The sequence below is a fragment of the Neomonachus schauinslandi genome, chromosome 3 (assembly GCF_002201575.2).
Source record: "Neomonachus schauinslandi chromosome 3, ASM220157v2, whole genome shotgun sequence".
Taxonomy (NCBI): domain Eukaryota; kingdom Metazoa; phylum Chordata; class Mammalia; order Carnivora; family Phocidae; genus Neomonachus; species Neomonachus schauinslandi.
This window is the reverse complement of record NC_058405.1, coordinates 178,806,565-178,824,269: the sequence shown is the minus strand read 5'-3', so window position 1 is coordinate 178,824,269 and position 17,705 is coordinate 178,806,565. Positions and strand designations below refer to the sequence as shown.

General features: G+C 39.2%; 1 protein-coding gene across 1 annotated transcript; it reads right to left on the bottom strand.

Moving 5' to 3' along the window:
- Positions 1-3,031: 3,031 nt before the first annotated feature.
- Positions 3,032-12,496, bottom strand: MRPL44 (mitochondrial ribosomal protein L44). Its single transcript, XM_021682945.1, has 4 exons — positions 12,287-12,496; positions 10,270-10,738; positions 5,935-6,113; positions 3,032-3,561 (listed from the first exon to the last, which is right to left on the bottom strand). Exons 1-4 carry the CDS (start codon positions 12,463-12,465, stop codon positions 3,390-3,392), a joined length of 999 nt encoding a protein of 332 aa, XP_021538620.1. The 5' UTR covers positions 12,466-12,496; the 3' UTR covers positions 3,032-3,389.
- Between the last annotated feature and the right edge of the window lie 5,209 nt (positions 12,497-17,705).

Below are 17,705 nucleotides of genomic sequence, written 5' to 3'. Positions count from 1 at the left end.
ACAACTTTCCCTCTTTTCAGGAAATATGAAAGAGCTCAAACATCCATACCTCGGCATCTTAGGTGAAGTGTTCATGTATCAGACTCTTAACATCCTAAGGGACAAGGTGAGCTAGTTTCTACAATCACGTTCATAGGATATTAGAGCTCTAAGAGGCCTTGAAAAGTCAGTTTTCGCTGTAATCCTTTGCTGGTCCAGTCTTTGAAGGTCCATCTCTCCTTCCTGTGGAGGGAGAAAAGTGTTCCCCACAACGGGCACTTTGCATACTAAACTATGAAGTAGGATTACCACACCACCTTGTGGCCAAAGTTTAAAAAATGTGAACACACACAAAAACAGCCCCTATTTGTTCCATTTTTACTTGGAAGGTAGAGCTTCTAGTAATAGTACACTCTCTCATGACCACATAAAACACTTTGAGAATGCTGTTCCCTGTTTTATATATGCATATCATAAAAACAATATGGACTAAAAAGAATAAGGCTTATGTAATTGAGTCTATAGACCTCAATCATGCATTTTTGGCTCAATGTTACACTTTGGGCTTAGAGAACTAGCCAGTGAGAAATGGTGGGAAAGGATGTCAGAATTTCAAAGTAAATGACTTTAACATCTTTCAATGGTGCCAGGCCAAGCTCAAGTATTAGTGCTACTGTATTTCTCCAACTTCCTTATGGTCATGACTGTCTTCTCAACATGAATCAGACATTAGTCAAAAAGGCAGTGTTCCACATGGTCACTGAATGCTCTTGGTCACACACTCCGTTGACAACATTCTCACACCTGTGTTCCTCTTGCCCACACATCATATTTACACAGTATTTATTGGTCCTTTTTTTTTTTTTTAAGATTTTATTTATTTGACAGAGACACAGCGAGAGCAGGAACACAAGCAGGGGGAGTGGGAGAGGGAGAAGCAGGCTTCCTGCTGAGCAGGGAGCCCGATGTGGGGCTCGATCCCAGGACCCTGGGATCGTGACCCGAGCCGAAGGCAGGCGCTTAACGGCTGAGCCACCCAGGTGCCCCTTGTATTTATTGGTTCTTATACAGCAAATGAAAGTTCTCTAGAGGTTGGTTCCAAGTATCAAGCAATTTCATATGGAACTGCGAAAATGTGTTTTATTTTCTACATTCCAGCGCATCATAGTTTAGTTGGTGCCTTTTAAAAGTACAACTTAAATTCAGGGAAGACTTAGAAATGTGTTGAAATCACATTCTTCCTAAGCGATTTGGATCTACTTGCAAAGTAGCTTTTATGAACTAGAGCTAGGTTTGTCCCACATGTGTATCTAAAAGCACTCAAGGTTCAGAAGCTCAAAAATCAAAGAATGAGGATAGTTCCCCTCCAACACTGTAGGATAAGGTCCTGCAAAATGCCCTAAACAGAAATTTGGGGTCACATTATCAGCACCATTTATGGGGGAAATGAAGGACTACTAACTTTGCAGCTGAATTCTCCAAAGACCCTTGGAAAAAGTGTCCACCTAAAATAAAATTAGAGTATATTCTAGCTAAACCTGACATTTTGCATATACTGGATGAGTAAGTGGTTAGAGGACATTTACTGTCTTTTGCTTCTCAGAAACTATGATCTCTCTTCTCTGGTGTCCAGGAGATGCTTATCAAATCACGTTTACTCGTGGATGACACACCTAAGTGTGGCGTTTTTTACTGCTGGGCTTGGCCCTCTATCCCTGGGTTCAAGTGTTAGGAATTTCTCAAAAGAAAGGTGAAATCATCTAACCTACCAATTTGGCCAGTTAGGTAGTTCTCAAACTTCCCCCTCTGAAAACAGCCTCTGCTTTACCTGATAGCTGAAAGCCCCCTTACATACGACTAAACTCCCACTTCTCTGACCAGTCTCAGGAAAGGGCTTTCAAAGGTCCCTTTTATCCTCTTTTATAAAAAGATTTTATGGCAAGCCTTTTGCCTCCTTGCATCCGAGAAAGCAAGATGGGTCACCAGCAGCTCTATGGGAGCCGCGAAAACTCAGCCAGGGATCTCGTTCTGATCTGGAAATATGGCCCCAGTGTGTCCCACCAGCTTCTTCATCAGTAAAAGGATGCAGGCTTCAGGAAGTTGGATTAACCATCCCCTGAATGGTTCATCCAAGATATCTACCTTCATGCTAGCTCTTTGAACATAAAAATATTTCGATTAAAAAAAAAGATTTTATGGCAAAAGTGCTGTCAGGTGTTTTTTCTCTTTTAGATTTTTTAAATTTTTATTTACATATTTTTTTTTTAAATTTTATCCATTTATTCGTTAGAGAGAGAGACAGCAGGGTGAGCGGCAGGCAGAGGGAGAAGCAGGCTCCCCGCAGAGCAGGGAGCCCGATGCGGGACTCGATCCCAGGACCCTGGGATCACGACCTGAGCCGAAGGCAGACCCTTAACCGACTGAACCACCCAGGCGTCCCAGTGCTGTCAGTTTTAACATTTCTATTCTCAATTCCCAAGTCCCATTTTTCTTGTTAATGCCTGAGTGACTACTGACAAATTCAAATTAAAAATTACCGCTATTGCCAAAGAGCTAAAAAGAAACAAAGAATTTGCAGTTGGAGGATTACTTGAATTCAACACAACGACTGAAGAACCAGAAGGACATACTCTTAAGATTTGTCCTCTAGAAACTGAATGTGTTACAGTAAAATACTTAGAACAGTGTTTGGTACACAGTGGCTATGATTATGATTATGGAATACTCAACTGATAAATATATGCCTTATTCTTCCATTAACATTGATATATATTTTTCAGTTAGCTGCTTTCGACTTTCTTTTAAAAGCATAAAGTTTATCTTTTCTGTTATTTGTTTTATAGAAATTGAATAACTATGAGATGAATTAGTATACATAATTTCAAACCTAGACAGAATCTAGGGGTCAGGTAAATACCCATCTAACTGTGATAAGCTGTACTTTTACATTTCTAAAGGTTAAGAGTTATTATTCTTTTAGCTAAAATCCTATTAAAGGGACAAAGTTCACCAACCTGGGTATATCAAATTAAACTACAATAAAATCTTTAGAGAAAGAGTGACTTTTTTATTGGTATGAAAGTTCACGTAAAACACATATGCAAATTATGGTGATACCTCAAAGCTAGCCGGGAATAAAACAGACCTAACTATACATGTTAAATAAAATAATAAAATCAAGGACTTTAGAAAAAACTTACTGGAAAAACATCCAAAAAAGACTTTTGACAAAACAAAAAGGAAAAAGAAAAAAAATCAATGACCTGATAAATATCTGTTTAATTTTAGGAACTCATTATGAGAAATAAGGCCTATTTCTTTACAATTTGAAAAATGTCCAGCTTTGTACATCTTTGACATTTATCTCATTCTCTGGCTCACAAATTTCAGGCTGCCATAATTCTGGCAGGTTAGCTGGCAGTGATAGCCTTTTCTGCTCTTAAATTCTCTTTGGGCTTGGAATAGTCCCAGGGCCGTCTGTTCTCAGTGAACCCATAGAGCTTCCTAAGTGCCACTCGAGCCGCTTCTTCTTCTGCAACCAGCACTGTTTCCCCAGGTCCTTCTGCAATCAACTTCTTATCGCTAGAAAAAAACCAAGAGTAGTCTGAAATTACCCGTGATCATAAGACACAGTCCACAAATGGGTTATGGTTTCTAAATCTTGTTTTGGCAATAATATCTACCAGAAGTAACACAAGAGCTTTGGATATAGTATCTTTTGGAAATTAACTAGTTTTGTTGCAAATTCATTATATATAGCAGTTAGAAAAGAAATATTTACATTTCCATAGAAATATAAACAACTCACTAGGTCCAATATTTTTCAAATCAAAAAACCAAGGCACATCTAAGTAAGTATGGGTTTGTTCTGTTATTGTTGTTGATGGAAGAATTTAAAGAATATATAAAAATCTTGCTATAAAGCCTGAAACTATTAAAAATATTCACGGAAACTATAACTACATTATTTTTAATTCATCTTAAATCTGTGATATGAGGAAAAATTTTATGGAAAAAAAAACTGTGCTTTTCTGGTTTCTCATCTAAACTTTAAAATAAATGAGAAATCAGTTCTGTATTTTAAATTAAGAGCTTTAGATCTTTAAAACTTGCTAAGATTTAAAACATTATTTTATATATTATAATCCGCTCTAACTTATTCCCAGAAGATACTGAGGTAGCAGTGAACACTTAAGGTTATCGGTGTTCTAGTAAAGCCAAATTAAACAAAAATGGGTATTCCTGCTTTAGTGAGATTTCTATTATGATAACTAGCAAACTCTCCTCCAAAAAATGTAAAAGTGTTCCCACAGGGAGGAAAGGATGTGCTACTTCTCAATTACATTTAAGTACTTCCAAGAAATTTCCTGACCCCAAACTTTACCTATCCAACTAAAAGAAGCATCTCTGAAAATCTCATAAACAGCAACTTTACTTAGTAGCTCAGATTTAATATAAGTTGACTTGAAAGCCAAGGAAGAATAGAACCAAATTAAAGAAAAATGAGCAAAACTACACAGGAAAAAAAAAAAACAACATGGAAGGAATTTGCTAAGAATTATTTTCTGTGGCAGTAATTTGAAATGAAACAAAGAATAATCATATAGGTTAAACTTTACAGTAATAATTCTACACATATATATTTGTAATAGTATGGAATAGAGAAAATCATCTAAGTGAATTTCAAGCACAAGATGTATAACATGTTTCTAGTCCAATGATGGTCTTAGTGTATCACAGATCATTTTTTTAAATACCATTACATAAAATCTAGGAAAAATTAAATAATTCTACTACCCAATGACAACCACTGTTAGTAATAGGGCAAACTGCTTCGTTTAAAAATAAGAGAGCATTCTTCAAAATTTCCATATGTCACTAAAAATCCTTTAACAACATCACCTATCCTAGCTGTACTATATTCTATCATGTGCATTTATTATTTCCCTCTCACTGGATACCAGTTATTTCTAATTTTCTAACTGAAAAAATGCTATTAGTTCAACAACTGTTTACTGACTACCATGTCCTAAGAACTGTTCTAGGTATGGGGTACAAAGAGCAAACAAATGAACATCTTTGTTTACACATTTTTGATGTAACCTGGAGAGACACACCCAAAGTGAGAATACCAAATCAAAGGACATGAAGAATTTAAAGCCTCCTGGCATTTGGTCAAAATTACTGACAGAAATACTATACCACTCTTTTCTTCTATTAGAAATATATGAACTGCTGATAAAGGATGTGTTTAAGACTTATCAAGCTAATGAGCAAAAGAGTACCTCGTTATTTTGCTTTGCATTTCAATTAAAACTAAAGTTGAAACTTTTTACAACATTGTCCATTTTCTCCTTTGTGATGTCCTTCCATTGCCTTTAACCTATAAAATCCTACATCATATAAAGATCAGAAAAATACTGACCTAAATTTTAACCAAGTTTCTTAAATATTCAATCAGTGGGAGGCAAGCCAACTGTTTACTAACAAAACTAAAACAGTCTCAATGTGGGCTGATTTATATATTTTGATGGACAACTAACTAAGTTGTCCACTCCTAGGCTCAGTTGAAGCTGTTACAAGTGTGGATTAGGGGTAAATCTCTAACACTTATGAATCAGAACTTTTATTGGTCTACAGAAATGTTTAGGTTACCATGAAATTCTTACTCATTGAAATGAATGGATTCTACAATGTATAGTTGGTTAACAAAAGCTACTATTAGCCAACCACAGATTACTGACCTTCCCCTAAGACTGACCAGCAGAAAGGGAAGCAGTATATAGATAATCATGGGAATGAGTTTTTTAAATCTGTTAATGCAATCAGAGCTTATATTAAGGAATTGTGAAAGGTCAGTTGTTAAGGCTTCCAATCAATGTTATGAAGTCAAGATTAAAATTTTACTAACCATAAAATCTTTAAAAGTAAATAAATAAATAAGATTTTACTAACCAGTATAAGCCAACAAAAAACACAGGCAAAGCTGTGGTGCTTCCAGACTGCCTGGTAAGTCTAGATTCAGGAGCTGAAATATTCCTTTTCTTCAGTTCTTCTACCAATAGCCCCATGGGATTTATTATCTTCCAAATCTCGAAAAGTTCTTTTCCAGTCATCTGAGTAATTAAGAAGTCCTGCATACAAAAATACAATTTATACATTTAAAGTAGTATAAAGAAAATAAGGATCATATTCAAAGTACACTTTTAACAGAATTTAAAAACTTAATGGGGATTGAAAAAGACAAAATGTACTATTCCTTTTCATGTCCATATAGTTTTTCATGTAAGTTTTATTACAAAAATCATAGTTGTTGCAGATGCCATGATACTCTGGCAAGAGTACTCAAAAGATTCCACCAAATAGTTGCTAGAACTGATACACGAGTTCAGTAAAGTCTCAGGATACAAAATCAACGTCCAGAAATCTGTTGCATTTTTACATACCAATAGTGAAGGAGCAAAAGAGAAATCAGGGAATAGATCCCATTTACAACTGCACCAAAACCCATAAGATTATCTAGGAATAAACTTACCAAAGAGGTAAAAGATCTGTACTCTGAAAACTACAGAACGCTTATGAAAGAAATTGAAGATGACACAAAGAAATGGAAAAACATTCTATGTTCATGGATTGGAAGACCAAATACTGTTAAAATGTCTATACTACCCAAAACAATCTACATTCAATGCAATTCCTATCAAAATACCACCAGCATTTTTCACAGAACAAACAATCCTAAAATTTATATGGAACCACAAAAGACCCCAAAGAGCCAAAGCAATTTTGAAAAAGAAAAGCAAAACTGGAGGCATCACAATTCTGGACATCAAGTTACATTACAAAGCTGTAGTGATCAAGACAGTATGGTACTGGGGCACCAGGTGGTACAGTGGGTTAAGCATCCAACTCTTGATTTCAGCTCAGGTCACGATCTCAGGATTGTGAGATCAAGCCCAGTGTCAGGCTCTTTGCTGGGTGTGGAGCCTGCTTAAGATTATCTCTCTTTTTCCCCTGCTGCCCCTCCCCATCCCCAAAATAAAATAAAAATATTAATGAAATAAACACATAAATAACTTAAAAAACAAAACAAAACAGTATGGTACTGGCACAAAAACACACATAGATCCATGGAACAGAATAGAAAACTAGAAATGGAACAATTCTATGGTCAACTAATCTCCAACAAAGCAGGAAAAGAATATCCACTGGAAAAAAGATGGTTTCTTCAACAAATGGTGTTGGGAAAACTGGACAGCAACATGTGAAAGAATGAAACTGGACCACTTTCTTACACCATACACAAAAATAAATTCAAAATGGATGAAAGACCTAAATGTGAGACAGGAAACCATCAAAATCCTAGAATAGAACACAGGCAGCAACCTCTTTGACACAGGCTATAGCAACTTCTTACTAGACACATCTCCGGAGGCAAGGGAAACAAAAGCAAAAATGAACTACTGGGACTTCGTCAAGACAAAAAGCTTCTGCACAACAAAGGAAACAATCAACAAAACTAAAAGGCAACCTTCAGAATGGGAGAAGATACTTGCAAATGACATATCTGAAAAGGGTTAGTATCCAGAATCTGTAACGAACTTATCAAACTCAACACACGAAAAACAAATAATCCAGTTAAGAAATGGGCAGAACACAAAAAAAAAAAAAAGAGGAAAGAAATGGGCAGAACACATGAATAGGCATTTTTCCAGAGAAGACATACAGACACATGAAGGCCAACAGACACATGAAACTATGCTCAACATCACCCATCATCAGGGAAATACAAAACTATGAGATACCACCTCACAACATTCAGAATGGCTAAAATTAACAACACAGGAAACAACAGAAGTTGGCGAGGATTCCCACTGTTGGTGGGAATGCAAACTGGTGTGGCCACTCTGGAGAACAGTATGGAGGTTCCTCAAAAAGTTAAAAATAGAACTACCACATGATTTAGCAATTACACTACTAGGTATTTAACCAAACCATACAAAAATACTGATTCGAGGGGACACACGCATCCCAACGTTTATAGTATTATCAACAGTAGCCAAATTATGGAAAGAGCCCAAATGTCCATCAACTGATGAATAAAGTGGTATACACACACACAATGGAGTATTACTCAGCCATAAAAAAGAATGAAATCTTGCCATTTGCAATGACGTGGATGGAGCTAGAGAGTATTATGTTAAGCAAAATAAGTCAGTCACAAAAAGACAAATACAAAATGATTTCACTCATATGTGTAATTTAAGAAATGAAAAACAGATGAACTTGGGGGGTAAAAAGAGAGAGGCAAACCGTAAAACAGACTCTTAACTAGAGAGAGTTAACAGGGCTGCTGGAGAGGAGGTAGGCAGGGGGGTAGGTTAAATGGGTGATGGGTATTAAGGAGTACACTTGTTGGGATGGGCAGTATGTGTTATATGTAAGTGATAAATCACTAAATTCTACTCCTGAAACTAATATTACACTATATATTAACTAAATGGAACTTAAATAAAAACTTGAAAAAAAAAAAAAACAAAATTCATAGTTGAAGGTAAAATCTTATCTCCTAAGAAATATGCTTTCATCAGTAAGAAAAATATTTTTAAAACAAATGAATTAATGAATAAATAGTAGTAACTTCTGGCAGAAACTCCTATAAAAAAAGTACTATGGGCCTCCAGATAATAGTACTTCACTATTTAAATTCATGATTTTAAAAAAATCATTTAAATAATTTCACATTATCTTTTAAAACTGTTTAAGACTTGGGAGCCTGGGTGGCTCAGTCGTTAAGCGTCTGCCTTCGGCTCAGGTCATGATCCCAGGGTCCTGGGATCGAGTCCCACATCGGGCTCCCTGCTCGGCGGGAAGCCTGCTTCTCCCTCTCCCACTCCCCCTGCTTGTGTTCCTGCTCTCGCTACCTCTCTGTCAAATAAATAAATAAAATCTTTAAAAAAAAAAAACAAACAAACTGTTTAAGACTTGATAATATTTTCAATTTGTAAGACTAAGAAAATGGAAAAATTATGAACATTCAAAGTAGAATTCATTTACCAATAAAAAACATTACCAATGTTGACAGAAAATATGGGAACGTGAATTTTCACAATATATTGCAATTAACTTGTGTTAAAAAACACAGTATATAATAAAGGATGTGTAAATGGAGACATGAGGGGAGAAATGTTAAAAAGAAAAATAACAGTTCACAAAATAATTTCCTTACAACACTTGCCCAAGCACCAGAACTCTAGTTCAGTTTCGTTAATAAAAAATATTTATCACCTGAAACTAATATAACACTGTATGTTAATTATACTGAATTAAAAAAAAAATTTTTTTTTAAGGGAGCCTAGGTGGCTCAGTTGGTTAAGCGACTGCCTTCGGCTCAGGTCATGATCCTGGAGTCCCTGGATTGAGTCCCACATCGGGCTCCCTGCTCGGCAGGGAGTCTGCTTCTCCCTCTGACCCTCCCTCTCTCATGTGCTCTCTCTCATTCTCTCTCTCTCAAATAAATAAATAAAATCTTTAAAAAAATAAATAAATAAAATAAATTTTTTTTAATTTATTAAGTCCTCAGTAGGGGATTTTCAATCTTTTAATGTACAGATATAGAGTTGCCTTATGAGACACATACGGTTACTTACACCTATGAATGAATCCCTGGATTATTTGCAATATAGAATAAGCAACTGTAGGGTGAAGGAAAAACAATTTTAATGCCTAAGGTATTGGTAGGAATATAAAAAGAAATCTAGATTTTTTTGGTGATCACATATGCCTATTTTTTCCCTATAGATTTCTGGTCTTACTAGTTTATTATTAGAACTTTCAGTGGGAGTGGAGGTTGAATATTCTAATCCCATTTCCCAGAACAGGGAGATAGTATGAAGAAGTATGTTTCTAAAATGCACATATGGGGGTGCCCGGGTGGTGCAGTCGGTTAAGCCTCCAACTCTTGGTTTTGGCTCAGGTTGTAATATCAGGGTTGTGAGATCGGGCTCTGCCAAGGCTCCACACTCGGCGCAGTCTGCTTAGGACTCTCTCCCGCTCCCTCTGCCTGCCCCCATGTGCACACATGCATGTGCGCTCTCTCTCTCCCAAATAAATAAATAAATCTTAAAAAAAAAAAAAAAAAAAAGCTTTAGGTCTTTCTCAGAATTTGGTAGGGAGAAAAATTCACAGATCACCTTCTAAGATCATATAATAAAGAAACGAATTACAAAAAAAGTTGTCGTCCTTTCCACCTCAAGCAGGTCCCAGCATGTGCAATTAAGCATTACCTACCCTGATGAAAAGAGCGGTCCTCTCAGGGCCACTGCTCCGTAGCAGGGCTCCAATCACTGCAAAGAAAGTCTGCTGTAAAACAGGCGGGGGAACTGGAAATTCTGCACTCAGTGTTAACTGCTCCACAGCCAAGTTTCTGGCCACGTGACACACCACTTGCTCACCAGTGAGAAAGTCAACAAGACTTTTAATGCCTTCAGTAGGCAAGTCTGGGTAAGCATCCTCAAATAACTGTGTGAGACAAGTTTTTGAAAAAGATGTCCCTTGTTCAGAGAGTTCTTGATTATCTTTAAGATTCAGAAGAACAGCTTCTTTCTCTATTCCAAGGTTTTGGCGCTTGGCCTCCTCACTTTTAATATAGCAGCTATTAACAAATGCAGTTTTGAGAAGATCTAAGGAAAAGGTTTCCTGTAACCGATGTCCAAATGCTTGTATTTCGGCATGGTAATCCCAGTTGGGCTTCTCTGAACTGAAAATGTAAAACAGAAGACAATAAGAGATGGTAAAGAGAACAAGATGTTAAAATAACACGAAAACTTTAATTGTGATACAATTTTATTGATTATGTAAAGGAAATAAAAAAAGACCGAGTTTCATTTTAACACCACGGTTTGATTTTCTGAAAGTTAAAATTTAAGTCAGATGATAACTTGTGGTTCTTTGCTATATTCACTGGTGGATTCATTTTCCCTTTGAGCCAACTGCCACATTAAAGTTCTTCAACGTCAGAGACTAAGCCATTACCCTACCTTTTAGATTCTTTACTTCTGCTATAACCACGGAATTATGCTTTATACCCAGGTATGAAATAAGAGTTATAATTTCACAGGTTCAAGCTCTAAACAAGAAGTATGCTATATTTATCTCTTATTTTATTAAGTGTTAAAAACACCCATTTAAGTTAGCATCTAAATAATCTAGTATCATTACAAGTAGGTTAAAAGTTCGTAATCATTCCCAAGAATGGCTAAAAGGTCTTTTTAAAAAGAGACAATAAATCCAAATAAAACTCTTTTAAGTAAAAATGGATAGGAAAATATAAAGATCGTGGTTCTAAGTCATAAAATGTATGTTAACCTATATAATCCTTAGTTTCCTCCAACTATAAAAGCCAAAAGTGACTAACCTCACAATAATCAAAGAAAAGTGAATTAAATACTATTTTCTGCCTATTAGAAAAATAATATTGTTTTGAAAGAGTATAGGAATATGAACAAGTATATTCCTACGGACAGATGTATAAATTGGTTCAATTTTGGGGGGGTAATATTAAAGTAGCTATCAAAGTTTCATACTAAATATCCTAAGGAGTAATAACTTCAAAGCTAATCACTCTTCCATCGGTTATAATAGCAATAATATGGAACTCAAATACCTACGAATGGAGTCAAAAGAATGAGATGCGTCTATTTTACATCGCCACGACTACAAGTCAAAGTCACATATATTAGAGAAAAAGATTCGAGACCTCAGGTACAGTAGATCTCATTTGGAGCTATACAGATGTCTTTCTCTGCCAGACTACTGGACTTCTTTGCCAAGCTACCGCCAGACACTACTGGAACAAGATTAAGAAGAAACAAGATTAACTAGGGCAAAAAAACCAAAGCTCAACTGTTTTCCTTTTATTCTGGCAAATGCACTTGTAGTTGCATATACTTAATTTTGCTCTTGAGATGCTGTGGAATGCTTTCTGCCCTCTTATCTCTTCCCCAAGAATTCTCAGCCATTGCAACAGAGAGACTGCAACCCCAAGCCCACATAAAGGTTAGCCTCAGCAGGCCTCATTTCTCCAAACTCAGCTGATAGGCTCTAAGTACGAGTTCCCAGGCGTCGGGCGTAGACCCTTGTTCCACCCCGAAGCAGAAATCTATCCCGTTGTGCCTCAGCCCACGCGTCCAGGTTCCTCCGGTGTCTGTACCGCAAACCTCCCAAGCTCAAGCCAGGCGCGCTTTAGCGAGGAGCAACCCGCCCGGTCCTCGACCCCCACCCCGACCCCTTCCGAGGCGGCTCCTACCGGCGCACGGGCGGCGGCGGGCACCGGAGCAGACGCCACCGCTCTAACTCCTTCTGGAAGCGGAAGGCGGCGCGGAATCCCTTCTTCACGCCCCGAACTGGCGGGACGAGAGTCGGGGCGGCCGGCGCCAGGAGGCGGCGAGGCCCCCGCAAAAGCAGTCTCCCCAGGCCGGATGCCATTACAGGGGAAAAGCAATGGAGGACGGAAGGAAGAAAGTCGGACCAGTGGCGCGGTAACGCAGTCCCCCCGGAACTGGGCGAACTGAGCGAGGCCCGGGCGGGACTAGAACACGGCGGGGGGAGGGGGGGGGGCGGGCGGCTGCCGTTGAGTTTTACTGCGCATGCGTGAGCTCTGGTTCCTGCCCACCTAGGGCTTACTTTGGGGTGAGTCAGGACTGTTGGGGGGCCTTTGGATCCGGAAGTGTGTGGAAGAAGTTGCTTCACCCTCAGTTACTTTCTTGTTCTTCGCTTTCTCATTAGCGCAGACCTGTTTCACTCTCAGTCTAAAGTAAACACGTAAAAGTCTCAAAAAAAGAAAACACTTATTGTCAGTATGTATTTAGTCTTAAGAGTTACAGAACATCAATCCAGCCACTATTTAGGAGCAAATATTTACCCAACATGTCTCCAGAAGCCTTCTTTTCAGGAGCCCTAGACTAAGGGATACTGACTTAACCAAAATTTAAATTTCTAACAGTACAAACTTTTTAAAGCACCACCCCCCCCCCCCCCCCCCCTGCAAAGACTGGGAAAAAAAAATACATCAAAATGAGAACAGTGGAATTATAAGTCTTTTTTTCCCCTTTATCTTCCATTCTTTAGTGGAAACTTTCCTACCAAACTGTTAATATAAATGTTTTGATCTAATATTAATTCACAAAGGAAGACTTCTCTGAATTTCCAATTTTGAGTTGCATGCTGAACATCTAGACCCCAAAAGTCACCTCTTACTGTTGATCTATTTGTTCATGGCATCATTGTCCCCCCACAGTTACCCAGTTGGGCTCCTATGTATTCAATTATTCCTATTTCCACAAAAACCCACTTTTATCCAGGTGCCAAGTCCTTTTTCAATTTATTTCCACAGCGGCTACCTGATGGCAATCCTTACTTCCTTGCCAGGCCTCCAAACACGTGTTGCCCCTTCCTCTCTTCCCTAGACACAGTTCATCTTCATCCATTTCCCTGAAACGCAGACTCAGGCATGTTACTACTTAGCTCAAGAATCTCTAATGTTAGGCTCTGGCAAAGATTTTCCCCTTGACCAAACTTGAGTCAGGCTCCCCTAAGCCCTCGTTTCAAAGAGGCTCGACCTTAGGCTTTGGTGTCTGTCAGGCCTGCATAGCTCACTTTCAGCAAGAATCCTAAGTCAGTTTAGAAGGATCCCCCAACCTCAATATCTGATTACCCTTAATATCTAATCAAATTCATCACCCACCACTATCCCCAGGTGGCCTGCCTTCAGAAGAATCCTGTCAAGTTGGTTTAGCTAGACTCCTGCCCCCCACCCTTACCGTGATGTTTCCACTTAGTTCAATGTTCACAGACACCTCCCAGCCCCCATGGCTATAAGTTTCCCCTGGTCCATGCTGTATTTGGAATTGAGCTCAGTTCTATAGAGAGAGGTCTCTTTTCCCTTATTGCAATAGTTCCTGAATAAAATCTGTTCTTAACTATTGTCAGAATGGTTCATCCGAGCCTAGAAAAGGGTTCTCTTTGGAGAGGGAGAGAGGAAATGGCGGCTTAGCACATACCATAAAACAAGCTGATGGATTTCTGGGTGAAGCAAATTCTCTAAGAAGGGATGAGAGAAGATCATGATTGGCCTTTGTGTTTCATTATTTTACACTGCCTGTTAAAAAAAGTTCATTGAACATTCATCAAATAAATATATTAGAAGACAGCACAAGGAACTGTTATTAGTCCATTTATAGGGAGGAATAATCTAATAATCTAGTTGAAGCAAATAATATTATGTTAAAATGAGGTGTCTCTGTATTGAGAGTTTCTCAGTAAATACAACAATGAGAACCTTATTTACGGAACCAAAAATGTAGGGTCTCAGGGAGTTTTTACCACTAACTCACAGAGTTGAGGAATCAACCAGTTTTTAAAATTCAATCATGAATTTGTTTATTTTCAATAAACATATGCTAAGGGGACTACGTGCCTCTAGGACCCAGGCCCAGAAAACAGACCGTGCCCAGGGTGGCCTGGTGCACTTCATTTACGTCCCTTCAAATCCCAAAGTTACGTGTTCAGTACAGGCCTTTCTGCTCTTTAGTGGTGTATACAAAACTCCTGCACCTGGACATCTACTGGCACGTCAAGCTTCATACATCCAAAACCAAACTCCCTGTTTTCTTGGCCAAACACCTTCCCCAGATTGGTCAAAGGGCAGCTCCATTCCTCCAGTTGGTCATCCCACAAATCCTGACTTCTCTTTCTTTCATACCCCACATCCAACAAAGTTCATTGGCTCCACCTTCCAGAAATGTCTAGACTCTGCTGCCTTCTCACCACCTGCACTCTGTGCTAAACTATCATCATCTCTCAACTGCCTTATTTTATTAGCCTCCCAACTGACACCCTTGCCTTTTAAGACCGAAAGCAGATTAAGGAAGTTTTCTGCCCTCAAAATCCTCCACTGGCTTCCCATCTCATTTAAAGTAAAAGCGAAAGTCCTTACCATGGCCTCAGGGCTCCACATGGTCTGTCTCGTGACCCTTCTTCCTCATCTCTCTGTACTCCTCACTCACTCTGCTCCAGCCACATTGGCTGCCCTGCCAGCCCTAGAAAACCCCAGACAGGTTCTCACCTCAGGGCCTTAGCACTTGCAGTTCCCTTTCCAAGAGAGGACTTCCTCTATACTTCTACATGGCTTACTGCCTACTCTCCTTTTTGGCTCAAATGTCACCTTCTCCGTGAGGCTTTCCCTCGGGCTGCATTCTCTGGAAGCAGATGCTGAGACAGAGGTTGGGGTGCAGGATATTTATTAGGAATCCACAGCTGTGAAGAGAGGCAGATGTAACAGGAGTAGGCAGGAAAAGTCAGCTGCAGTACAGGCCTGACAAATCCTCATCCAGTCCGGGAGAGAGCTCTATCAGCATGTCCTGCACCAGACCGACACGGCCAGACCTTTATATTCCTCTCTCATTTAGTTACCGAATTTGGGCTGCCCCATGAACGGCATGGCTGAGCCATGGTGGCTCTCTGCAGATGAAGCAGACCCTGAAGGAGCTGAAAGCCAAAATTGTCTGCTGACCGCCTCCCTTCTATGAAGGCGGATCTATGTAGTGCGTCTTGAAATCTTCCACACCATCCTGTTTAAAATTGCAATATCCTCTGTCGTCCCTATCGCCCTTCATGGTCTTATTTTTTTTTCACAGCACTTAACACCTTCTAATATACTATGTAATTTAGTTATTTATTTTATTATCTGGTTCTTTCACTGGAATATATGTTCTAATGGACGAGCGATTTTTGTGTCTTTGGAGCATAGCTGCATTTAGAATGGTGCCTGGTTCATAGCAGGCACTCAATAAATATTTGTTGTTTGAAAACCTCATTCAGTGGCCTGTCTAGTCATCACTCTGTAAAACCCTTGCAAGAACCATGTCTTATTCATCTTGTCAGCATATGGTCCTTAGTGGGTGTATAATACATGTTTGTTGAATAAAGCCCACGAATGATTATGTGAAACATCTACATAATTTAAAATTCATTAGCTATATTAAAAAATAATGAGAAACAGGTAACATTAATTTTTAAAATATCTAACTCAGTATATCTAAATTTTATCATTTCAACATGTAATCAATATGAAAATTATTATTTTTTTTAAAGATTTTTATTTATTTATTATTGAGAGAGAGAGAGAATGATAGAGAGAGAGCATGAGAGGGAGGAGGGTCAGAGGGAGAAGCAGGCTCCCTGCTCAGCAGGGAGCCCAATGCGGGACTCGATCCTGGGACTCCAGGATCATGACCTGAGCCCAAGGCAGTCGCTTAACCAACTGAGCCACCCAGGCGCCCCATCAATATGAAAATTATTAATGAAACATCTTTTTGTTTTGTTTTGTACTAAGTCTTTAAAATTTGGTGTGTATTTTGCACTCATACCATAACTCAATTTGGACTAGTCACATTTTAAGTGCTGGATAGCCCTGTGTACAGTACATCCTCTATTGGAATTCTGCAATTAATGAGTCAGAATAATACATTGTGTGTTGGAGGGGGAGTGTGGGTTAGAGAGGGGAGGTCTCTGGAGTCAATGATTTTCTGGGTCCGCATCATGACCCTTTAACTTAATAGCTACTGATGTGTTCCAGCCAAAAGCCACCAGGAACACACTCATAGTTGAACATGTTGGGTTGGTTGCTTATTGGCAGGAGAAGGCATATCATGGGAACTATGGGGCATTGGTGATTGAAAGAACTTATTGCGGGATTTAGGTTTGTATTAGGTGATTTTAGGGAGGGTTTAAGGAAGAAGGGCTTTCCTCTGGACTGGACTGAATGCTGTCAGGAAATGGGGATAATTCTATGATTGGAGATTTTAATTTTGTCTAAAGGGAGGAAAACTAGGCAGAAGCTAAAGCTGTAATTGGTAAAGAAAGAGGAGTCACTTTTATTCGCCAGAATAGAGGGATGTTTGTTCATTTTTGTGGCTTGAACAATTTCATGTTTTGCTGTGTTTATATAGGATTATGGAGTGGCATTGTCTAATGTTTATGTTCCGCAAGAACCAGCTGTGAGCACCGGGACAGCTCCCAGCAACGCAGATGACTGGCTCATAGTACCAAGCCAGCTCCCGGAGTTCTAGTACTTTTCTCTTTCTAATAGCTGCGCGACCTTAAGCAAGTGATTTAACTTCTCTGTGGTCCAGTTTTCTCATCTCTACAATGAGAATACAAAAGCACTTATCTCTCCATCTCTTAAAGTTGTTATCAGCATTAAGTAAGACAATCCGTGTAAAGAAACTGGGATAGTGCCTTGTATATAGTCACCACTCAATGAGTGTCACTGTCTTTCAAAGATTCTAAACTGCACTATATTTTTTCACACTTCCAACATCTTGGAACGTCTTCCAAACAATGGCTTCTTAGAGTAAACACAATGTAGTATTATTATTTCCAGAAGGCTCTGGTTTGGGGGACAATTCCTCGTCCCCTCCAACGGCTCAATCCATTCTGGGTGAATGCCTTCACTTTTCAACCTTTATCGCTTTTCCAGTCCGCGGCAGACGCCCTCTGGGACCCTTTTCAGGGCTCGGAGTTTTTTGCTGTGCGGCTTCCCTAGGCAATACGGGCGCGGGCGGCAGCACTCGGGAGCTTACGGCGGCGCGGCGCCCACGCGGCCCCGGGAGCCGGAGCAGAACCGGCGCGTCCCCGCCCGCCCGGCCGTCAGCTGATGGGCCGCC

Bases quoted from the DNA above. Each gene is read 5' to 3' on its own strand.
- MRPL44 (XM_021682945.1), bottom strand. From the start codon at position 12,465: ATGGCATCCGGCCTGGGGAGACTGCTTTTGCGGGGGCCTCGCCGCCTC. The intron at 10,739-12,286 runs GTAGGAGCCGCC...TTACATTTTCAG, and splicing joins CCGCCGCCGCCCGTGCGCCG to TTCAGAGAAGCCCAACTGGG. The intron at 3,562-5,934 runs GTTAGTAAAATC...GTTTTTTTCTAG, and splicing joins TTTTTTGTTGGCTTATACTG to CGATAAGAAGTTGATTGCAG.